Source organism: Lepidothrix coronata, unplaced genomic scaffold, assembly GCF_001604755.1.
Source record: "Lepidothrix coronata isolate B3197 unplaced genomic scaffold, Lepidothrix_coronata-1.0 Scaffold65, whole genome shotgun sequence".
Lineage (NCBI taxonomy): Eukaryota > Metazoa > Chordata > Aves > Passeriformes > Pipridae > Lepidothrix > Lepidothrix coronata.
Window position 1 is genome coordinate 2,521,859 of NW_016690245.1, and position 24,790 is coordinate 2,546,648.

Below are 24,790 nucleotides of genomic sequence, written 5' to 3' on the forward strand. Positions count from 1 at the left end.
ATGTCACAGCACGCTCTGACCTCTTGAGAATTAAGGTGGAATCAAGAGGAGGAAGACAAGCAAATCCACTGATAGCTGATTACAGGAAATGCTGCCTTCCTCTGCTTGGCGCCTCGGGAACATGAACTCGGGGATACGAAGCCCCGCAGTGTCTGTACGGACCCCGCCACCCCCTCGGCCCCCGGCGGCGGCAGCGCCCGGACTTTGCCCAGCCCGGCTCCGAAAGGGCCTCGGGGCCGCTCCCGGTTGTGCCCCGCCCAAGCCGCCGCAGGGGCAGCGGGGCAGGGCCGTGCTCGCCGCCCGCTCCTGCGGGAGCTCCCGCCCCGGGCTCTGCGGGAGCGCCGGCCCGAGGGCGCGGCCGCCGCGGGCGGAACAGCGGCCGCAGGGGTACGGGCACCGCCTCGCGGCCCTCCCCCCCACCTTGCCGCCGCGCGGACACTGCCTCGGCCTGGGCCTCCCCCTGGGAGCCCCGTTCCCCCTCCCGCCACCTCCTCCGTTCCCGTTCCCGTTCCCATTCCCGGTGCCGGGGGGAGCGGCGGGGGAGGCCGCGGGGAGGGGGAGGGGGTTGTAGCGGCGTCACCATGGCGACAGTGACGTCACGCCACCCTGGATCTCATTGGAGGAAACCCCGTGGCCCCAGCCGCAGCCCACGGGCCCGGCCGCGCTCGCGCCCTGCCCGCGCTCGCCCCCGCGGCGGCGCGCTCCGCTCCCATTGGCCGGCGGGGTGAGCGGGGCGGGGCCGGGCGCCCAGGCCGGGCCGCGATTGGCCGCGTGGGCGCGGGCCGCGCAGCGGGTCGGTGCGCGCGCCAACGCCCTTCAGCGCTGGCTCGGCCGAGACGAGAGCGGTTCTTTCTCTCCGCCACAGCCCCGAGCGCGGCACCGACCGGGCGCGGCCCGGCCCCACAGCCCGGCCGACACAGGTGAGCGCGGCGCCGCGGTCGCCGGCGGGATGGGCCCCGCTCCGCCGCCTTCTCCCGCCCGTGTCCTCCATTTTGTGATCGCGGCGTGGAGCGCTCGGCGGCCCCGGGGAGCGGGAGGCGCAGCCAGCGCCGCCATTTCGCACCCGCCGCCTCTTCCTCTTCCCGCCCCGCCGCCGCGGGAGCTCCGCCGGCCGCCCCCGCTCCCCCCACCGGCCCTTGGGACGTGGCTGCTGGGGCCGCAGCCGCACCCGCTGCCGCCCACCGGGAGCTGCCGTGCTCCCCGCCGGCTGCGCGGCGCGCCCACCGGGCCGGGGTCGGCGCTGCGGCCGCTGGGGCAGGCGGGAGGCCCGGGCCCGCCGCGCCCCGCCGGGGAGAGGCGAAGCGTCCCGGGCCCCCGCCCCAGCCTCGCTCGCCCCGAGGGAGGCGGGTCCCGAGGTGGTTTAACCCCTGCCGTGCTCTCCCGGGGACGAGCACGTCTCGCTGCTTTTATTATGTGTTTTTTTCCCGCCAGTGCCGGCGTTCTTGTCTGCCCGGCTCCGGCGCTCGCCCTCGGCGCTGGTGGCACACGGGGACAGGGATTTGGGCGAGGGTCCCGGGCTGGGTGGTGACGAGGGGTCCTTCCTCGAGTCCCTGTTAGGCAGCATCTTAATGTGCTCACGTGAGGCCGGGAGGGAAAGCGGGGTGAGGAATTTCTGATGGAAACCCAGCTATTTCTAGTGCCTGGTCGGCAGGCTGCCGTCCCTTGGCTGGCACCGAGCGTGCCTTCCCCCGGCTGGGTTTCTAGGTCGTGGTTTCCCGAGGGGTGGACGCTTGGGACCAGTGCCGCTCCCCATAGCCCTGCCTGGAAGGACTGGATGCTGCAGCCCATGTTTCCAGGAGAAGCACCTGTAGATGGGGAAGGGGAGGCAAGGCTCGAAGTGATCCTCGTTTTTTTTTGTTTGCGAGGAGTGCCGCAGGATCTTGTTCGGTGGTATTTTGTCCCGGCATGATGGTTACTGTCTTCTTCTGCCAGGTTTTGAGGCGCGTTGTCGTGTTGGTAGTGTGACATCCTCAGCTTCTCCTGTTCCTGCTTCCACACTGCTCTTGTCCCATTGCCAGCCACCATGGATAAGACCGAGTTGATCCAGAAAGCCAAGCTGGCTGAGCAAGCCGAGCGCTACGACGACATGGCCACCTGCATGAAGGCGGTAACGGAGCAGGGCGCCGAGCTGTCCAACGAGGAGCGCAACCTGCTCTCCGTGGCCTACAAGAACGTGGTGGGGGGTCGGCGCTCGGCCTGGAGGGTCATCTCCAGCATCGAGCAGAAGACAGACACCAGCGACAAGAAGATGCAGCTTATCAAGGACTATCGGGAGAAGGTGGAGTCTGAGCTCAGGTCCATCTGCACCACGGTCCTGGTAAGTGGGGACTTTATTTTTTTTTATTCTTTGTTGTTTAAGAGAAAGAAATGCAGTATTTATGGGTGCTGCTGTACTTGGGGAAGGACTGGGGGCTTGGCTGGGGCATATCATGCAAAGTGTTATGCTGAGGTGAGGGAAGTCAGTGCAGTAACTTCCACAACCACTATGTGGGTCACCATGATGAGGATGGTCATCTGCACTATGCTATGGGCCCTGTATATGTAGAGGTATTTGAGATACTCAGTTTTGAGTGTCTGTGAGGTACACCTATGAATGGAGCGATCCATATGCAGTATTTCACCAGCTGGTTGCAGAGGTAACAAAGAACTTAGCCTTGTGCCTGTCTGTGCTATGGTTAGTAAGCTTGTCAGTTTGTAAGATAAGCTGAAATGAAAATGTGAAAACCCCTTTATTCACATCAGAGCTAATAAATTGCAGAAAGCATTTAAACTGTGTGTGCATTTTGTTTACTTCTTATGAGGAAAAATACTCTCAAGGGGTCCTTAAGAGACATTTTGAGGAATTTTTAACATAAAGTATGGTTTTATAAAGTGAGACACCTGTATTGAAGATCTGTTAGATTCAAGCTGATTTCTCAGGGGTATCTTTAAGATGAATTTGCAGTAATTTTGGAATAATGTAAAACTAATGTGTAAGGACATGCTTGAGCTGTCGAGCTAGTATCAAAGCCCAGAAATATATTTCTGTGCAAGCAGAATTCTAGATGCTCTTGATAGGAAAACTGTACTGCACTGTAGTGGGAGCTCAAGAGACGTGTGTCATCAGCATGGAGGCTGCTGGACCCTGTTCTACATGACCTGGGAGTTATGGCTGCAGGAAGCTGCATGTGTGTAATGCAATAGTCATTGTGTGGCAGATAATCTTCAGTGGTTTATTTGCTCCTCTTAGTTACTTTTTTTTTGGTGTCTAGTATTGCTAATGTGAGAATAGGAAGAAGCAAGTCTATAAGGAAATAAAGAACTTTGAGGTAAATTTGTCCTAGATTGGTTTAGGAGACATGAATTGAAAAGTGACTGATTTGGAAGTAACTGAATTTGCTTCTTGATTAAGTGTTCTGGCTCATGTACAAGTGAATACTTCTTTGGATTATGCTGAAAATACCTGTATGCTTCCTTGTGTGCTGCCACCTAGGTTTGTTCTTTCTTTTTTTCTAAATCAGTCAAACTGAGTTACCTTTTCTTGAAAATAATTTTGAAATTTGTTAGCTTTATGAATCAGTTGATTCTTTAACATATTTAAGAGTCCACGCTTTCCAAAGGAGCTGTTTCTGCAGTTACAGGTGTAGTTAAATTGTAAAACTTTCGCCTTTGTGAAAATCATGTGACTTGTGTAGGGTTCCTGTTTCCTGTGACAAGAGTTTCACTAGTACGTGTGTGATGAATTGCCAGCATTTGTGCGGTTGTCACCCTTCTTGCTCTCCTCTACTCAGTACCCCACTTGAGAACTAACTTCTTGGTACCTCCACATAAACCTCACTCCTCAGACTTCTTAATCTCCCTTTGTCCTTCTAGTTCCTAGTTGCTAAGAGAAGGTGATGCATAAAATCTCCTACTGGTTGCTGTGCTATCTTGACAAGGGGCTTGTGCTTCCATAGGGAGAGGCCGTGAACCACTTCACACAGTGTCTATACCAAAATTATTCCACCCACATCCAGTGGTGGCCAGCAGGTATCCTGGTAGCCATGCTAACGCAAACCTCTGATGTAGGGAAAGCAAGCTCTTCCTGTGCTAGATGAATTTTTCACTGTGTTCTAGTCTTTCTCTGTTCTTAGCAATGGCCTGGTTGGCAGCTCTCCCCTTCCAGCATGGAAGGCTGCAGGAAGTAGTGAAGACTGAAACCTACAGCTAAGCATGCTTTTCCTGTCCTGTCCTGTCCTTGTCAGCTATCTACTGCAAGCCTTCCCTTTTTTACTCTTTCTTTGAGGGCCATGTGCAGTTACGTTCTGTTCTGATTCCCTCCCTTTCCTCTTGCATCTACCACTCCTATGATCCATGAGTCAGCATCCGAGAGGTTGGAACTCATGAGCAGGATGGGTTTCCTATAACTGAGACAAAAAATGGTTTTGGCTCCTCCTTCTTTGAATGATAATGTCTTCTGTACTAATACTGTGGTAAGTGCTTGTAGCTTTTTCAGATCTCTTAAGTTGAATCTGAGATGCTTTTTTAATTCTAGGAAGGTGGCTAAACTGAAACAACTGCTGGCAAGTAGTATGGAAAGGTTGCTTGTCATCTGGAGTATTTAGATTTAGCAAGGGTGGGTGTGTTGGGTGGAGTGTGACTGCTGTTAGTCATACTACTAACAGTTTTTTCAAAAGGCTTTTTTTTATTACTGGTATAGCATGTTTCTAGATCTTCATTTAGAAATACTTGTGCTAGCATTAAAAATACTGCTATTTTTTTACTAAAAAGGCAGCAATGGTAGTTAGTTTTTTCCTGTAGAAAATGCCTCAAGCCAGTTAGGTAAGGCATTGTTTTAGGACATGGTTTGATAAAGAACTTAAATTTATCAGCACTAGAATACAAACACTCAAAATTGTGTTGAGATATCTATATATATATAGATATATAAAAATAAAACTTTTACCAATTATTTAACTGTCATTCTGTAACTGCCTATCTTGCAAGTAGGAGTAGGTGTTATCGAATGCTTTTTAACTGTTAATTTCATGACTGGTCTTTCAGGTGAGAGTAGCTCTTTAATGGAGAAGTGGTATGACTGACAAACAACTTGAACAAGTATTTTATTTGAAAGGTACATGAGGAGGTTTTATTGAAGTCCCTGTATTGATTGACTAATTATTTGGTAATATAGAGAATATTGAATCATCCCTTATGACTCATAGTTAAAACTGTTCTTGAAACTGTCTTGTCGAGTAAAGAAACAGGTTGGCAACTTAATTTTTTTCAGGGTAAAGTTGAACTATATTGTTTCATATACTCTCTGAGCACAAAGTTCATGTTTCTACCCTCTTGAGTGATTTCAAGACAGATACTAGATAAAGTAGAAGGGGTGGATCCGGCAGCGACTTTCACATAATTAGTGAAATCACATGGGAAACTTGGAGGATGGAAGGTACAATATAAGACCTACTTTATTGTATGCACACTGCGATCTAGTGACATTAGGTTTTAAAAAAGGGTAACTTTTGAATTGGAACCTTTCTGGGGAAGCAGATTAAACTGGTGTATTTTCTGAGAGCCTCAGTCACTTTGTGTGGAGATCATTCGGGTTGCATTCAAGCTTCTTTGTTCTTTAGAGAGAAGTAGTGTAAGGAAGGGAGGGCACCAGCCCTTGCCTGGAAATGCTCTTCACTTGCAGATTGAGGGGTTTTCCACCTGTATTTGATAGTGCTCTGCATGTGTTCAGTATCTAGGTCCTGATTTGTTGAATCTCTTCATAGAGCAACAGAGATGAGATTTGATAACTGCTTGGCCACAGTTTAAAACTTGATGAAGATGCAACAGCTAAAATCATGAGGGCTTGGACACAGCACTATCTTGATGGTTACTTGCTTCTGTTGTCTCTGGCTGAAACTTAAGTGTTTAAGATTCTTTTAAATTTTTGTGTAGAAAAGTTATGTTTTTGTGTAGAAAAGTTACGTTGTTTTTCAGTTGTTTCCAGACATCTGTTTTACAGTGACCTCTGTACACATTTATACATTGCACTGTATCAGGGCCACGTTGGCCAGTTTCTTTAGAAGTGAGCAAGGGCATTGTGAACTTTTACAAGTGAAGGAACAGAAACATTACTTATACTATTGATTCTTTTCAGCACCCTGTGGGAGTGCCTGCAGTGAAATAGTCTTGAGCTATAAGGTGTATATTATCTCAGTTTTTACTGTCTTAAGGCTGAGAGGTTGCTTGTAAATGTTTGATTTGCTGTGAGATTGCAGTGTTAATTGTTGAAAGCATGTATTGGTGTGTTGCTCTTGCCAGTTATGCTTTCCTTCCTCCCTCTCTCCCTCCCCCCCAAGGTTGCAATGTTGTTCCTACTACTGCTTTGCCTAATTAAGAAAAAATAAAAGCTAATAAGACTGAGTAAAAAAAAAAATCTATGTCCTCTTCTGATTATTATCCATTTTGTAGATCTGAATTTAATCACAAAACCCAAAAATCTCCATACTGAAAAGTAATGGTCAAAGCAGGTTTTTTTCAACAGCACAAGTTCATGGCTCCATTGAAAATGAAGTTGGTATATTCTTGCAGCAGCAAATAGGTTCCTCATGTCAGCTAAAATATCTGATGTCTGATAATGAATAAGCTTTGACTGTTTCCTTTTTCCCTGCTGTTTCCTTTGGCTTATGGAAAAGTGAGATCTTTATTTTTATATTACACATGCAGAAATTTGACAGATTTGGTAGGTACCACATTGGTGCTGCTATATGAACAATTTACCAGTTTCATGTCTTGGAAATCCTTTGTCTCTGCCTTCCTATTTTCAGTGAACAGACAGACTTTGTACAGAAATGTATGGTGTTGTAGAGGTGAAACTGAGAAAAAGGATATTACATACAGTCTTTTGGTACAGGGAACTGTATAGGATGCAGTTTTATTTTGAAGGTCAGGCATGCTAATCACTTAATACTACTTCTGGACTCACTTGTCCCAGTCGTGGTTGGGACAGTGTTTCAGGTGTTGTTTTAGCTTACGAAAGGTAAAAAAGTAACTGCTTTGGACTCATCCTTTCTGAGTGACTGATTAAAAGGACTGGCCACTACATGAAAGTCAGACCTTAGGTTGGGAACGCTACTTCTTGGCAAATCTAGAATTGTGGAGTAAATGTAAAGGGAATGTTTGATTTGGAATAAATCATCTTTTTGATCTGTGGAGAGAGAGTTGATTTTCCTTTGTGTTCTCAGCACAGCTTCTAGCAACCATCAACATATTTGTGATAAGAATTGTGGAACTTTAATGAGTGAATCTTTTCTAGCTTAATATGCTTAAAACTGAAATTTATGATCTGAACTTGGCTTATTCATAGTTGTACCTTGTCTTACATTGTCCTGCAGTAGAATCTGCTGCTGGAGTACTTACTTTTGTGTGAGGAAAACGGAATCCTAAGAAAGGACTGATGCTTACAGAAACAAAGCCTAGAATGCACTGAGGTTCTTGAACAAACTCAGAATTGTTAAGAGTTCAGCTAAAAATAGTTCAAGGAATTCTGATGGTAGCTGAGGCCTCCATCCCATGCAGTCATTGCTTACTGCCCCTCCCCCTAGAGCTGTATGCTATCCAGAATTATTAAATTTCTTGGAGGACATTTGCTGGTTTAGTGGCCTTGAGAAAGTAGGATGTGCTCACTAGGTGAACAACAAAACCACAAATTCTGTTTTTCTGCTAATGCAGTGAACCTCTTAACAGATTTTGTAAATCACTCATGCTTACCTGCTAGACTGTTGTCTCACAGGCATTGCTGCTACCTTAGATGCTAATCTGGTAGGTGCCTTTTTGAAGTAAAACATAGAAGGCTGTATATCAGAGAGAACTTGATGAGGAAAGAACACACTCGAGCTTGAATGTTATTAACAATTGATTTCTTTATGATGGCACAAACTGGGGTTGTTTAACACGTTATTAAAGCACTAGATTGTACCAGTTTCTGTACAGACACAGCAGCTTGATGTTCTGTTTTCAGTAATGGGGGATGCCTGATTTTCAGAGGCAGGTAGTGATGTAAATGGCAGGAGGAAGGCTGGTGAAAGTGCATAGATGTACCTTGTAAGAATGGTAGGTGAAGGTGTATGCTTAATTAATCAGCTTTTTATATTTAGTTTTATGCTCCTGGTCTTTGAGAATGATGGTCTGTTGCCCCTAGATGTTACGTGTTGTGTTTAAGTGCTTTTGTACTTTTCAATAAACTTGAACCTAATTTTGTCACAGAACAGGTAAGGTAAGTAGGACTGTTCTTGAGCACTGCATTTGTGGCACTTAATCAGAATAGCTCCACTAAGTTCATTGGACAGGTGTTTACAAGTTTCTCCTTATCGTTTCTGCTTCCCAGGAAGCTGGAACCAACATCAGAGTACTTCAGCCGAGCACACTGCTGATTTGTAAGCTTGTCATTTGCTAATTCATCCTGTATATCTGAATATGTACCAGTGCCCAGTTTGTATGAGCTGGGCACTTACAGGAAGCAGTAAAAATAATTTAAGTGCAGAGTTTCACGTCCTGTGGTCTGTGCACCCACTAGAACATCAGATGTAAAGACCTAGGAACTGGAAGTCCTGAATTAAGCACAATTTTGCTCATGCCTTTCTTAAAATTTGTTAAAGGGATCAAGGGTATGATTTACTGGTTTCTAACGTTGATAAAGGTTTATTACTTGCTCTGCTGCTCTTTATTCTGTCCTTTAATGTGTATGATCCATTTACTGAAGTAGTTGGATATAGGAGTCCTGTTAGGCTCTGAAAACAGAAAAATTTCCATTTGCTCTGATAATAAGTTTTCTAAATACACCATGTACACTCTTACCTGACTGACAGACACATACTTCCTGGATAAGACTTCTTCAGGAAGTTTTGTTCTTCTTGAATACATTTTGCAAAATTCTCATAAGCAGAAATTGTTTTTAATAAAAGTAGATAGCAGGGCCTTAGCAAAAAGTCAAGGCCCACTTGCTGTGAGAAATTGTTGTAACCAGGTTATCTTAAATGTTGGCTTCTAGTTTTTCTTAGCTAAAGGTTAGATTTCATTGTTGTAGATTGTCTCGTTTGGGGAATAATGAAATACTGGTACACTCCTAATAGACTGACTGAAATAACATACTGCTGGGTTTCCTTGAGGTGAAATTGGACAATGCAAAAGGCTCTTCCAGCTGCCCTAAGCGATGGGAAGAAAGTTATCTCTTGATTATCATTTTGAATTTCAGTGATCCCAAGCCTCTGATCAAGGGCTCCCAAACAGAGAGCAGAGCTGAAGCAAGTAAAAAATTTAGGGTCTTCAGAGTTTGTTTATTATATGAAAGAATAGTTTTAAAAATCAGTACTTTGCATAAGGGCATCATACCTTAAGCCCACGTAACTTCTGCGTGCTGTTGTTCATTTTGGGTATTGTTAGTCTAGATATACCTCAGTCAGTCATTTAATCATTTATACCTTTGGACTTCTGTAGCTGCAAAGCATAGAAGTATTTTTAAATGAGAATTTAGACTTTGCTGTCTGTCATATTATGGAAGATCACAAATGGAGGATGGTGGAAGAAGCTTTTAAGTGGTCAGGATTCTGAAGGGAAAATTTTCATGTCTACAATACCTATAAGATGAGAAGAACACTTGAAGTATTTTGAGGAATTAGAAATATGAGAAATGCAATCATAGGAGAATGTTAGAATCAATTTGAGATAAATCTGTCAGATACCAAGAAAATTTTCCTGTAGGCTTTTGGCTGTGTTGTATGGCCATTACTTAATGAAAACTTTGTAATTGTTGAAAAAGGGAATGACTTTTTTTTTTTCTTTTGAAGACTCATTTCTACATTTTGTGGGGGGGAAACTGGAAAACTTTAGGCTCTTCCTTAGAAACTTGAATAATTGTTTGACTTTCACTGGATTGTTCATTTTATCTGAAAATCTATAGAAAGAAGAACTTGCATTTCCACACATTTCTAGTTCCTGGCTTACATAGTTCTCTGGGGACCACAGAACTTTCTAACTTCTTGTTTTAAGAGAAATGTAAGCAGTGAATATAAATTCTGGATTAAATTAATCTCAGACCCAAGTGGGAATAGCATGGGCAGACATGCTACAGCTCAGGCTTCCAGTGCCTTTGTTAAGTGGGATTCCAGATACTTCATTCAGGGCCAGTCCTGAGTATTGACTGCCAGTTTTTAAAACTGTGTAGACAAAGACACAGAACCAAATGGAAAAGACGAATTAGGTCACCCTCTCCAGTTCCATGTCAGGTGCGTTTGTCTCTGCTTTCAGCAGTGCTTGTTGGGTCAGCTTAAGGCCGTGCCATTGCTGGGAAGGTGCACACATATTTTCCTCAATACATAAACTGACACACCATTAGTCTTAAGAGGTCTGTATGAAAATTACTTAATGTTCTCCCAAAAGGAGTTGATGCACAGAGCTTGAATCCTGAAGGATGAAGAACTTAGTTCCGCTGAAATTACACTGTTGAAAGTAAAGTGATCTTACTGTTGCAGCAGGGGACTCTCCCTTTCCTGTCAAGAAAACAACTGCTGAATGTTAAAACACACCTAGGCTGCAGTGAGTCATACTGTGGACTTTGGAATGACTGATTATACTTCAAATAGTCAAGAAGTCTTAAATACCAATTTGCTAGACGATTAAAACAGGCAGTCATTTGTGAGTAGAAGCTTTATTGAAAGGTCTGAGCCCACACGGATCATCTGTGCTGTCAGACACTTCAGAACATTTGATATGTTTAAATTCACGTTTAAGTTATATCGAGGGAATATGTTGGTCTGAGGTGCCTCACCAACTTTCATCTTTGCTTTTTGACTGCAGTTAGGGTGGAAACCATTTCTCTGTATGCTGCTTGTAGATGTTTTTTCTCATACTGGGTCTGGATGGACCCTCAGAAATACTTGAGACTGAATGATGTTTCCAGGTATTTTGTGTCTGCAGCCGTGGATGAATTTGTGGAGCCTCACAAGTGCACTTCACATAGTGTGCCTGTGGGATGCAAGCTGCTCGTTTAGATGAGACTCCGATATTGAATCCATGTTAAGGGTGGTGAGTTAACTTGCTAAAAGAAGTGTTGACATGGACTCTGTGTATGTGCATTATTTTTAAGGAACCTTGTCTCAAAATAGGTTTATTTCGAAACAGTTTCTCCACTTGCATGTGACTTTCTGGTTCTGTGGGCTTTGGCCGATAAGTGTGTGGTACAATGTTAAGTAGCCAGTTACTTGCTGTCACCCAGGTAACATCTGATCTCCTGGTGACCTTCAGTGCTCCTTAAAAAACAAAACAAAAAACCCAACAAAATAACAACAACCCCCCAAAAAAAAAAAACTAGGGGGGAAAAAAAAAAACCCAAGCACTTTAGAGCTCAAAATAGGGAACATTCTGTGTTGGTTCAGGAAGGGAAGGAACATCTAGGAAACAACAATAAAACTCAGTCTAGTTCCTGTAGGGCCTGTGATAATCAGTACCCTGTGGGATAGCAGCACCTTCTCTGCTGGCAGGTCTGAGAAAACTTGGACAGCAAAGAGCTGCTGAGCAGAAAATCAACCTGGTTTTTTTTTTTCATACAATTGAACTTTTTCCATTACATAGTGAGGAGGAATATAATTTTTTTAACATTATATGCATTGATATTTATTAGTTTGTTCTTCTGTTAAAAAAAAGCTTAATACTATTGGATTATGTTTTCTCTAGATGCTTTCTGTCTCGTGTAAATTCAAGTCCAGTGAAAGATACTGTATAAAGTTACTAAAACCTGCAAATACCAAATACTTCCCACAAACTGTTAGGATGTTTGCTTTTAAAAATAGCCTTTAACATTGTATTCCCAAAGGATAAAGGTGGTGTTGAAATAAGGTGTTTTAAACAACTTGAAGTAAAATTAAGATATATGGGCTCAAGAACATTGCTGAAAACAGTCTCACTTGAAAATCAAATTTTATATAACATAGACTTTATTTAAAAACTTCTATGCCAGCCATTTTGGACATTGACATGCTCCTCTTTGCTAAATACAGTGCAGCATCTTAACCAGTTTATACTTACGGGGGCAAACTTTTGGAGAGCACTGCTGCTTCTGATGGTTGCTTTTACATTTACTTTTTTCCTTCTGGTGTAGTAAAAGTAAATGATAAACTGTACTGGGTGAGAAATGCAAATGACAAGGTACATCAGTCTTTTAATAGCATAACATTAAATACTTTGGTGCTGGTGATGTGACCGAAACATGTGGTAGGTGTTGACATCTGAGTGATGGTGACATTGTAAATATTTTGGTTTACTTCACTTTACTACAGTGAGAACTTGTGTCAGTACCTTTAGCTTGCCTTGAAAATTGGCCTCAAACTACTTGGCATGAGTAGATATCTCTGGAGCTGACCTGGTTCTTGTTCATCCTCTGGAATTGAACAGTTAAATGTGAAGAATAATCCACTAGCTAGTGGTATTGGAATATATGAGGAGACTTCTACTCATGCGTTTGCTTTTCTTACTGAAGTCCCAGTTCTAAATGGCACAAGTGCTGTAGGCAGCTAAAAGGTCAGTTTGGTATTCAAGATGGTTTTTTTCCAAACTCATCTTTGCTGTTGAGTTTTTTTTGTAGCAGGATATGTGGGAAGAGACGACACATATTTTCTGCCACTTGAACCTACCCTATGGTTGTACAGAAAGTAGTGTACACTGTGGTTGAACTTAATGTCTCAATCAGTCTTGCCTTTTAAAATATATTTAGATGGGGAGAAGGTGATGGGACTTTCTGTTTTGTTGTCAGCTTTTTAAAGAAGGTGTTGCCCTGAAAACAGCAGAAAGCATATGTGGAGTGGGACTAGAACATGAATGCAGGGGAGGTGTGTGCAGTGGATTGTAAGGAGAGGCTGGCTGGATGCACACACCACAAATAATTATGAAGGAGCTGCTTTATCTGTGTCAGACACTTCAAGTAACAATATGGCTGACATACTCCTTCAGGGCTTCCTTTTCATAAAGGTGAAATAATGGGGAAGTGATGAGAGCAGACATATTGACTTATTATTTCTGACTTGGGTTAATTGCAGTGGTCAGTGAACACCGTGTGTTCAATCCTTGATCCTGCCTAAACAGAGGAGAAAAGGGACTGAGAGAGGACAGTTACTCAGTTGGGAAAGAACAAAGTAGAACTAGAGAAAGATCCAAAAAGGCCACTAAAATGGAACTTTCATTTTGCTTGTAGAGGAATAAGTCTGCCAATGGAGAGAAAAAGAAAAAAAATTAATTTTCAGCTTTAAGGGGGGAAGAAGTAAATTGCTGCCAGGCTCCTAGCCTGCTCCCCATGGCTTCTTCAGGCAGCTGGAGATCTGTCCAGGGATCGGTAGTCCTTTGTTGCTGGCATCTCTATAATAGATAAATAAATAAGCCTGCTTTCTGTAGGAGGGAAAAAGAATATCATATATGAGATTATGATGCTGTTAGGATGACAAGAGCGTTAGCGCATTGTGAAGGTAGAAATAAATTGAGATGGATGAGCAGCACTAATGAGAAGTAGGGTGGGGAAATCCTGTCGTGGTATAGGAGGACCAGCACACTGCGTGAGAGTAACATGTCAGTGTGGGGGAAGCAGCAGCAGCAGCTACCAACCCAGACTGTCACACTGCAAACCTCTTGTAATGCAACTGCAGTGGGACATGAAGGGTCTGGCCTGAGAGAGAACTTTGATTCCTGTGTCTTCATAGCGCTCGTGGTTCTGAGAGTCACCTCCCAACAGGGCAGGGCAACGGCTTGAACGTGGTGTGGCTTTCAGGGCAGCATCTGAGGTATGTTTGGTGTTGGACAGCACATAATTGCTGGTTGTTCAGGGCCTGGTGATGGCAGCAGTTGCAGTTCTTAAGTGATGGTGGCAGCTGTATTTTGATACATAAAAGGGATGGGTGGGTTTGCAGTACTTGAACATGGATGGTAGTCTACTGTATTGACTGACCTCATCCCAGAGTCATACCTGTGGCAGTGCTTGTCTCTCCCTAGGTGAAGTTATCATGAAAATTTCAAGATTGTCTGAGGTCTGCTTCATTGCTTTGGCTGCCTGCGTTCATTTTACTTAATATCAGCTGATGTTTAAAATAAGGATTCCTGGCTGATTGCTGTCTGATAGAAAGGTAAAAAAGCCCAAGTGGGGGAAGATAAGGGAACAGATGTAGGAAATCTTGAGTTTTCCTGGCTGTTAATGACTCACAATATTGTAAAGTAAATCATTTGGCTTATTGTGCTGTCTGCTCTCACTGCCCCGCCAACATTGTGTCTGTTAGAGGAAGGTGCCTTCCAAGAAATGATGATGATATCCTGAGATGAATGTCTCACAAAATATACCAAATACGTTATTGATTTGAAAGATAAAGCCTGGCCTGATAAATAATTAGCTTCACTCAAAATCTGTTTGGATTCTCTTCTAACCTGTGTGATTCATAACTGAGATCTTGTTCCATCTAAGGCTATTAAAACACCAAAACCGGATATGTAAAGTTCAGAACGAGAATGTTCCACCCTGGCTGACAGAGGCACAGGTCTCCTTCTTATCATGTGTCGTGTAAGGATTAGGAGGCCCTCAAGATGAACTGGGAGTGGGAGCTGCTGGGCAGCTCAGCTTCTCCGGGCAAGGAGTACCTAGGAAATAACCGACTCTGCTGTCTGAAAAACTACAGTTCACTCTCAGCATCCACTTTTTTTGTGTAAGTTTCTGAGAAATCTGCACAGAACCACTGGTTTTCAGACCTGCCTAGTGAAGTCAACACTTTCAGGGTGCATTGACACACAGGCTGCAGTGATGCTTGTTTGTGGTAGGGCTGGGACCATGGCAAAATCCTTTTATGTTCCTGGAAGAAGTGTGTGGCCTACCCCGTCTGGGGCAGAAAAAAAAGTGGGCATTAATGCTCTGATTTTCAGGTTCAGCTTAAATTGGACACAGTAAAACTTTCCCGTAAATGTTCTTCAGTGTACACCAGATTCCAAGGGTTTAGTATTTTTAAGTCATAACCAAGTCAGATCAGTTATGCACAATACTGTAGTGTTAGAGCTACCTCTAAAGACAGAATTTTGCAGTAAGATGAGTAATATTTTTGTGTGCTAAGTTTACAATAATTTTTTTTTTTTTGGAAGTCATGAAAGAAAAATGCCTGTTTGTTCCCTTGTTAATTTAGTTGTAATATCTTTAAAAATTTCATTTCAACATTTAAAAGATGAATCAAGGATATGGTTTTCCCAAACACCTGGTTTAAAATGCTGCACAGTATCTTTCCTGCTTGTCTGGTCAGTGCTCCTTACACTGTGGCATAGTTTTTCATAGCTAGTCTGAGCACACGGATGAATCATGTCTCTGCTGCTTAACACAGTCCCAGCTGTAGGATGGCCTTCAGACGTTCAAACACGAGGCATTTAAGGAGCCTTTCTAAACATAGTTGTATTTTGTGTCACGTTTCATCATTCTGGGCAGTTTCCTGTAAAATCAGACTTTGATGTTACACTTGAAGTTACTGGGCTGTTGTCTCTGAGACTTTGAAAGTGGTTTGTGTAGTGTTGTGCTTTTGTGGCTGACATGGACATTGTCATAGAAGAAAGGCATCAGGAAAACACTGAGCCAAAATGTAAAGTTCTTTTCATTGCAAAAACCTGTAGGATAGGAATAACTCATTCTAATATGGAATGACTCATGCACAGTAACAGTGTTAATATGGGGTTGTATTACCCATCTGCCTACTACCTCTTAACTCTTGTTTTGAAACATACCTAAGGTTTTGGCTGCATTTTCCATAACACCAGTGAGCTTTACTATTTCTATATGCTTGCTCAAGCCCTTGCATACTTACTTGACTGTGTTAAGCTGTTACACAAGTTCCTCACTTAGCCCTTTGCCAAACTAGCCAGTGTCTAGGCTTTGTCAGTGTTTTTGTAGCCTTACAGAAACTCCTAAAAATGTCTGTCTCCGATTTGGTAGGTGCCAAGGGTATGTCAGGCTTGGTATCCTCTTATCCTCCCACTGTTTTCTCTAGGGTGATATCAAGGGTAGTTGTAACTCTGTACTGTTCCTTAATGCCTCTGTGGGGATCTCTGGGGGAGCTTATCTGGGTGCTGTGTGCAGTGTTACATCCATGGCACGCACGCAGTGTGGATGCAGAAATGCTTTTTTCACCCAGCTGGAAGTTCCGTGTTACAAGTGTCTGTTTAAAATAGTCACCAACACCTCGAGTGGACTTGGAATGAGTAACTGCTTTCAGCTGGACTGTTCTGCTCCCATTGATTATTAAAGGAAGTAGTAATGGTTTGGTGGTGTGCATAGGGAGTAGGCTTGTGACTGAAATTAGCTTGTTTTGATTATAGTGCTGTAGTAGCCAATTAAAGTGCTAAGGATTTTTGTGCTGAAAGCTTACAGTTCCTTAAATGTTTCCTTTGTAACTGCCTCAAGAATTTGGATACATGTTCCTGTAGCAAAAATGATAATTAACTAGCCAGGTGTAAGCTATGGAAACTTTCTGATCCTTTTATGACCTGTTTACTTTCCAAGTAAGTGAATGTAGATCTTTATCACTTAAATTCTAGTATGATGCTGCTCTGAGTATTGCAAGGTTTCCTTGAGTCTATTGGAACTTGCATCTTTTGTCAACTCTGGAGAACGTGTGTGGTTGTGGTAATGAGTTGTGTTTAGGGACAGGGTCAGCCAGAAGCTGCTCTCCTTGTCAGTTCCCAGAACTACCCTGTTTGCTGGGGAAAAGTCCTGTACCTCATCTCTCCTTTGCCTTCACCCCTACCTTGGAAGGACTAGGAGTTCTTACCTTGCAGCCTTGGAGAGAGACTTACCTTCTCTTGCTGGAGGCTTGTAAACCTTTTCTTGCCCTTCTGATGATCGGGTAGGAGAGCTGTGAGCAAGGGAAGTAATGTTAGCATAGCTCAAGGTGTGCTGGAGAGCACTGTATAGCTCTTCCCATTCCAGGCAGTGGCAGGGCACATATGAGGGATGCCTCCCAGCTATGCTGGAGGAGGTGTTACTTTACAGCCTTGCAAAGAGCTGGTTCAGTTTGAAGCTGACTGTCGGCTGGATGGGTTCGAATCCTTGACTCTCTGTGGAAGGTGGACTGGAGATTCCTTATCACACACAAGTCTAATAAATGCAATTTACGCAAAAAATAGAGTCGTTTTTTTTCCTGTGAAGTGGAAATAAAGTCTTATTTATAAGTATCTTTGAAACTTTCTGTATAGTGTTTCATTTTTCCAGTAAAAGCTTACCCGTTTGAAGTGTTTTAGAAATGAGAAGTGTATATCCTGAAACTAAACTTGGTTCTGAAACTGTACTCCAGGTAAACCTTTTCTTGTTACGTTTTTTGCAGTCTGATCAGATGGTTGATTGTTCACCTTAATGTAGTCTTTAGCTTTGTGCTTTTACACAGTTTGTTGAAATTAGTGTGCCTCTGTCTAAAATGCTCTTAAAACTCCTTTTTGCCTTGTAGCAATCATTGGAGTCCATTCAGGCTTCCTGGAGAGAAGATTGAACTTAGTTGCAATGGCGTTGTGATATGTCAATGTCTATTTTGTTGTTGTTTCAGGAGCTGTTGGACAAATATTTAATAGCTAATGCAACCAATCCAGAGAGCAAGGTATTCTACCTGAAGATGAAGGGAGACTACTTCCGATACCTTGCTGAAGTTGCCTGTGGTGATGACAGGAAACGTAAGTACCTTGTGGTCTCAGGTTTTTCACAGCATAGGAACTCTGGTCTGTGAGCAAAGGAACAGTAGATGTACAGACTCTGGATTCCCTGAGTTAGCTGTGTTTCAGCTGGAAACCTCCAGTGTTCATACACACAGAGAGTGACACTCTGAATAGACCTTAAGCATAGTATGCCAGGGAGTTTTAGCTGGTGTTCTGTCATCTACCCAAAATTTCTGAGTAGTTGTTCCATAATGCTTATTTAAAGCTTCTGGAAAACAATGTAGGTGAAGGTGTGCTAACATATTTGATGTTGTTTGTTTGTAATTCTTTGCTAAAATACAGTTGGTGGGGGAGAGTAAACAGATCTCTGTAAGATTTTGTACTCCATGATGGAGTCCTGTTGGTCTACAAATTTTAACCATGTCACTGTGAAGCAGACTTCATTGCAGTCACCTAAATTTATAAAGAGGCAACAAAATCACTAGGTTGGTACACTAGCCAGAAAGCATAAGCTGCACTCTTAAATGACTGATTTTCATGGAGATGATACTGTCCCTGTAATTTTAGTTTGTGCTGTTGGATCCAGCAGAAAAGGCCTGGCAATTGCCACTTGATACTGGGCATCCTGAGAATGTGGAACATTCCTAGACATTAGAACATGGGTGGTTGTAAGTACGTCAGGAGCCTCTTCTGGGGTAGAATTTAATTCTCTATTCAGAGGATGTATTGAATTAATTACTAGAACTGTCTTGCAAGGTGCCCAGATACTGTTGTGATGTTAAAAACTCATGGTATGGCATAAGCCAGTGATGCGTTTCTACATAACAAACTAAAATTAGTCCTTGAGTAATGCTGTGACACAAAGGAGAGGGATTGTTGGAGCCGGTGGAGCGCTGCAGGGACTGTCCCTTGGGTTGGGTCTCACAGCATTGGCTGGTTGAAACTGATTGCATTGCAAAGCACTTAAACAAAGGCTTCATTGGTCTCCTTGTATTGTAGGAGCTTTTAAGTTGAGAGATGAAAACCCACAAAATGGAGTAGCAGAGAAAACCTGTCTTTGGCTTTCACAAAGTTCATCTGATATTTTGTATCTCAAGCAACAGTTAAAAATCTGGGCTTGTCTGAGCAGAGAAATACCAGCTTTTCTTGGCTAAAGTGACTGCATTTAAATGACATGCACACTGATATGGGTGCTTACAGTGGGAGAGAGATTGACTGATATAACCTTACTAGCAGATGGTGGTGGTGTTCAGCTGGGAAGTTACAGCTTGTGTATCACCATGCAGACGTTTTGTGCTTGACTTCTTGCAAACTTTAAGGAGTTTCACTTTAAGCTTTTCTGATGTTCTGCCTCTAAGCATCTGTTTATTTTCTCAGCTTCAAATATATTTCATGTACTTACAAGGTAATTTATTTCCTGGATTTGCTAGGAGTTTTTTGCCTTTTTTTACCTGTTCTCAACAGATTAATAGTCCATTAGTACTCATTACAGTGTAAATACAGGAAAACCCAAATCTGTTTTGACTCTTTTGAATACTTATTAGATTTTACTTACCAAACTCTTTTACCAGCATTTTCTAGAGCAGCTGCAGTTTTAGCTCCTCCAGAGAGCTCTATTTTGAGCTCTGGCAATGGCTTTCTTTTTCTGCAGTCTCCTTCCTTTCTGCAAAATGTTTAGGGTGGCTGTTGGCCCTTTGGTTGTCTATGGAAGTGAATCTGGAATAGGCTATAGGTAGCATTCCTGCAGTACTCTCTGGCCTGGTAACCTCTTTTCTCTGTGGTATTTATCGCAGTTATTTTGGGCACAGCCTCGGGTTTTTTATCTTGACCTCTACACCCAGTTTTTGGAGGCAGACTTTCATTTTTTTCAGGAACATGCCATACATGCCTTCCAAACTTCCTCAAGAAGTCATGCTTCACACACAGTAGCCTTCTTTACTCTGCACACCCGACTCACATGAGCATGTCCATCATGTGCAAGGAGTGAAGTAGAAGTTCTGTAGGAAAAGTAATGCACAAATGCTTTTTTTTCCCACCTGAAGTATCAAAGGCCACTGAGGTAATACAGTAATCTTGATTATTTGTATTTACCAGGTTCTATGTGTTTATNGAATACCTTTGCTCTGTAGTAGCTTAATTTGCTCCTTGTGTTTCAGCAGCTGTACTTAAAATGGGTGTAAAATCATTACCTGGAATAAAGTGCAGTGTTTTGCTAAGAGCAGTTCAGTCCCCTTCTAATGGAGTACTTTACATGGTCACATCTTGGAAAAAAAAATTAAACAAAAACAACCCCCCAAAACACTTAAAATTTGTTATTCTTTTACAGAAACAATAGAAAACTCACAGGGAGCTTATCAGGAGGCATTTGATATCAGCAAGAAGGAGATGCAGCCAACACATCCAATTCGCTTGGGTCTAGCTCTTAACTTCTCTGTATTTTATTATGAGATTCTCAACAATCCCGAGCTTGCCTGCACACTGGCAAAGACAGTAAGTTACTTTTTTTTCTTTTCTATATGACTGCAGGGACAGTAGAGGAGAGTTTATGCTTAAAACAGTATGAATTATTATTTCCGAGAGTTTATGCAGGAAATTATCTATTTATGTTTCTGGTTTCCAAGCTCATAATTAGTGGGATTAAAGGAGTTCAAGCAGGCTGTATTTAGAGTGTGACTTAAATTTTCAGCAACATGGCAAGCTTTTATTATGCCTTTATTATGGTTTTATTTCAAATAGAGCAATTCAGGTCATTAACTTCTAATGTTGCCCTTTTTTTTAAGCTACCTTGCTGATAGGTTTAGCTTCTACTTGCTTAATGATAGTTAATAGAAAGGCTAAAGATGGTTTAATTATTCCAGGCATTTGATGAGGCTATTGCAGAACTTGATACACTGAACGAAGACTCATACAAAGACAGTACTCTCATCATGCAGTTGCTTAGAGACAACCTAACAGTAAGTTGCCTTTTTATGTGCTATCTGGTTCTGTAACCGTGTGTTTGATTAGTTAGACTGAATTTGTGATTAACAAAGCCTTTCTTTCACTCTAGTGCAAAGCATAGCACTGACTCAGGCTGTTTACCTATGATACCTTTTCATAACTTAGTTTTAATGTTGCTGTCAACTTACATGTTGTTCATGCTGTGTAATCTGGAATAACAGCTTGAGTAGCTCACATTCTTCCTGGTTTGATGGCCTTCTCAGTGGAAGGGAGAAGGGGCATTCAGCTAACCTAATGTACAAGATGAGGCAAGGAGTTAAACCACAATAATCCATGATCTGTCAGGGATTCATCTTCAAACTTTTTTGATGACTACCTCAAAACAAAAAGTTTTTCCTGTTGTACATCCAGTGTAGCTTGCTTGATTCATTGTCCTGATTTTCTTTTAAAAGAACTGAAATTTCAATGTATTAAGAATAAAATCAGTTGATGTTTGAGTATGTTATTGTAATGATTAACTATTTAAGAAAAGTGCCTAATGGAACAACTAGGTTCTATTAAAATAGGAAACTAAGACAATTTTTCAAGGAATATCCTCTCTGGATATTCACTGTATTTAAAATTATAGCAGCATTTGTTATTTTGCAGTACTCCTTCAGTAGAAATGTCTGTTGTTAGCAGTATGAAGTGCTTAGCTTCGATAACCAAAATGGCAGTTTACACTTCCAGGATTCAGACTGGTGTGTTTGAAATGGAAGTTACCTGTGAAGCTGCTGTTCAGGCTTGTAGAATGCCCTGGGATCGATTTAAACACAAAAGCTAGAGCTGTTTAGAAGAGTTTGCTCTGCCCCTCTACCTGAGGGCATAGCTGGTTGGGCATAGCTGGTTGTGCCCTGAGCACAGGGAGCTCTTTCCGGTTACCTCTCTCCCAGCAAGTACCGAAGCCAGGGCTGTGCAGTGCCAGTGCACTGGTACTTTGTAGAGATCCTTAAGTCTAATTCATTACCATTTCCATACAGTTGTCACTTTTTGGAATTCCAGCTGTGCTTCTGAAAGCTGATATCGTTTTTCTCTTCTTTCTAGTTATGGACATCAGACAGTGCAGGAGAAGAATGTGATGCTGCAGAAGGTGCAGAAAACTAAACTGCACGTGGGGCGTCATTCTCCCTTTCCTTCTCAAGAAACCTTTTTACACGTCTCCATTCCTTATAGCTCCACTTGGATTTCCTATAGCAAAGAAAACCCATCCATGTGTATGGAAATCAATTTATAGTCCTTTCACACTGCAGCTTTGGGAAAACTCCATTCCTTGATTTGTGTTTGTCCTGGCCTTCCTGGTGTGCGGTTACTGCTGTAGAAAAGTATTAATAGCTTCATTTCATATAAACATAAGTAACTTCCAAACACTTATGTAGCGGACTAAAGTGTACCTGGTATTTAAAAACAAATCTGAACCAGTTCCTGCCAGTTGACTGTGTTTTGTATTACAGTAAGATATGAAAATGTAGTTAATTGCAACTAAAGAGTGTTCCACATAGCATTTAATTCTCCACATTCCCTTCTTATTCTGCAGGGTTTCCTTTCCATAATTGACTTTCACATGCTACTGTGTATTCATTTCAGTAGGAATATGGAAGTACTGGGCCAGATCAAGTTGAGCATTTAAAGTTTGGAAAATCATAAATTGAGTTGCTTCCCGTATCATGTAATACAGAAACTTGTGTGTTCGAAAACAGGGGCTTCTCTTAATCTTCAGTTGCTGCTGTTTAAGTTGATATCCCTTCCCAATAAAAGTTCACTTACACTCCTGCCTTTGTAGTTCTGGTATTCACTTTACTATGTATTAGAAGCAGCATGTTACTGCTGGAGTACAGGCAGTGCTTTTTGGCAGACTGAAGTGCATGTCATTTCTTAATACACTGGAATGGGAAAACCAATTGAAGTTCACATGTCCAAGTATAAAATTTAGTACTTTTCCATGCAGGTTTGTGCACATGTGAGAAGGTGTCAAGTTTGTCCAGTGATTGTTAGAGAGTTTGGACCACTATTGTGTGTTGCTAATCATTGATTGTAGTCCCAAAAAAGCCTTGTGAAAATGTTATTGCCCTCTGTAACAGCAAAGTAACATGAAATAAAATTACATTTTATAAACCACCTACTGTTGACTTGTAACAATTCCATGTAATAACTTAAGGGCTAAACTTAAATGTAAGTATATCTTGTGCTGGAAATGTCTCTCTCAAATTTATTGCATACTTTTAAAAAGTCTGCTCTTAATTGAACTCATTTTATGAAAATATCTTAGATAACTTTTCATAGTTAACCTGACATGTGGACTTCTTAGTAACTAAATCTACTAGAGGAAATTGCTTTACCTTAATAATGACCTAAGAAAAGAGAGCCAATTTCGTGATAGTCTTTCATGGCTTGCAAATATCCTCATCTAAATTACACCTTCTTTTTTTTTTGGTAATCTATTGAAATTCTCCTCCCTGTTCTCCTGTTGTGTTTTTTCACTGATGGACATCATTACAGTATTCCAGCTACATGTCTAGTAATGCAGAGGAATTTGTTTGGCTCTAGAATGTTAGTTTGTGTGCTGCCACATCATAATATGCTTTCTGTTGTTCTTAGGCTGCTTTTAGTGTTACTGTGTTCCCCCATTTTTGGAGATTTTTGTAATAATATGTTGCTCTGCTATTTTTTTTTTTTCTCTCCTAGGTCACTTAAGTTTTTTTCCTAAACCTCTACCTCTTAGTTTCCCATTTTGGTGGGTTTTTGAAAATATTTAACTCCTATTAGTGTCCTGGCTACACAGGATATGACATTATGAAAAAGGATATATTACTACTCCTTGCAGGCTTTTGATGGTACATTTTCCACCTTCCATGTTTTTGTTCATTCTTTGAGTGTGCACAATGAGTGTTTCTACAATAAAACTGTTCAGATTCTGTGCTTCAATTGACATGCATTACTTTAAAAAAAATTGTATCAATTCCATTTTCTTCATGCAGTCACTTTGAATTGCTGTCAAAGTATTGTGTGGCAGGACTCTACATAAACTCATATGCTTCTTAATCGGTGTTTTGGTTTCGTAATTTCTTACCCTCCCCTCTGCATTTCTTATTGATCCCTTATTTGTTTCATAAAGGTTTCTAGCTCCTAAATGCTGCCATTCTTTAGTAAAGCTGTTTGGGTACTGAAATGTAGCAGCTTTTTCTGCCCATTTAAGACTTTGCTTTCTTTGCTGTCTCTGGCTGCTGTCTTAGCTTGTGCTACATTGTCAGCTAACGCTGTTCTCTTCTTTCCTTTCTTTTGCACCTTATCAAGGGAGTTGTCAATTTTCCTTACAGGAACAGGATCTGGGCCTTGTATCTAGATTATAGCTTAATTTATTAAATGCTCTTTTTGATGTTTATCAAGCTGGGCAAATTCTAGCTGCCTCTCGTTTGTTGCATGTACGTTTTACAAAAGGAGTCTTGAAACTGCAGTATCAGCATATGAATTTAAATAATAACAAATGCAGCAGCATCTCATAGTGTTACTTCTAGAATTCTGCCAAATATTTGTATTGTTTTGAAGGAGGGAGGTAATGAAACATGTAGGGGAATGGGATGATAGTACCAAAAAAAGAGATGAACTGTAATTCCCTAAATGACTTTGCCTAGCCTTTCCCTCCTGGGTAAACTCCTTTATTAGTACAATACCCAGACAAATTAGGCACATTCATCTGGTATTATGGTTTCCAGCTCCAGGAGGTAATTTGCAACAGGTTTGGATCCTGCCCCACAGCACGTAAGGACCTGCCCCACAGCTTAGAAACACTGCACAGACTAATGCTGCAGATTCTGAACTCTGCATCTTCGCAAGCCAGACACACAACTGACAGTGCGATCTAAGGCACTCAGTCAAACAATAGCATATTGTTAGAGTAAGGATGGGATTTTCATATGTTGAACATGGTTGTAAAAGTAAATCCTGTGGGGCACAGTTACTGCTGCATCACTACAGTAAATTTCACAGTACTGCGTTAATCATCTCAACTCCCTTCTTAGTATTTTCAGACTATTAAATAAAAACAAATTCTCACTTTTCTGCCATATGAGTGATGGTGGTAGAGATGGTAGTTCATGCTAAGCCACTTCTGAGGTATTTCTGTTATAACTCAGCAAAACCTGGGGTTTGTACTTGA

At 42.1% G+C, this 24,790-nt stretch overlaps 1 protein-coding gene across 1 annotated transcript; it reads left to right on the top strand.

Annotated features, from left to right (window-relative positions):
• The first annotated feature begins 761 nt into the window (after window positions 1-761).
• Window positions 762-23,676, top strand: YWHAQ (tyrosine 3-monooxygenase/tryptophan 5-monooxygenase activation protein theta). Its single transcript, XM_017818120.1, has 6 exons — window positions 762-920; window positions 1,933-2,317; window positions 17,553-17,676; window positions 19,985-20,148; window positions 20,517-20,612; window positions 21,682-23,676. The coding sequence occupies exons 2-6, from the start codon at window positions 2,024-2,026 to the stop codon at window positions 21,739-21,741; spliced, it is 738 nt and encodes a 245-aa protein (XP_017673609.1). The 5' UTR covers window positions 762-920; window positions 1,933-2,023; the 3' UTR covers window positions 21,742-23,676.
• The last annotated feature ends 1,114 nt before the right edge of the window (window positions 23,677-24,790 follow it).

Excerpts from the sequence above, each read along its gene's own strand:
- YWHAQ (XM_017818120.1), top strand. The coding sequence starts at position 2,024 with ATGGATAAGACCGAGTTGATCCAGAAAGCCAAGCTGGCTGAGCAAGCC. Across the intron at positions 2,318-17,552 it reads CCATCTGCACCACGGTCCTG|GAGCTGTTGGACAAATATTT; the intron begins GTAAGTGGGGAC and ends TTGTTGTTTCAG. Across the intron at positions 17,677-19,984 it reads CTGTGGTGATGACAGGAAAC|AAACAATAGAAAACTCACAG; the intron begins GTAAGTACCTTG and ends ATTCTTTTACAG.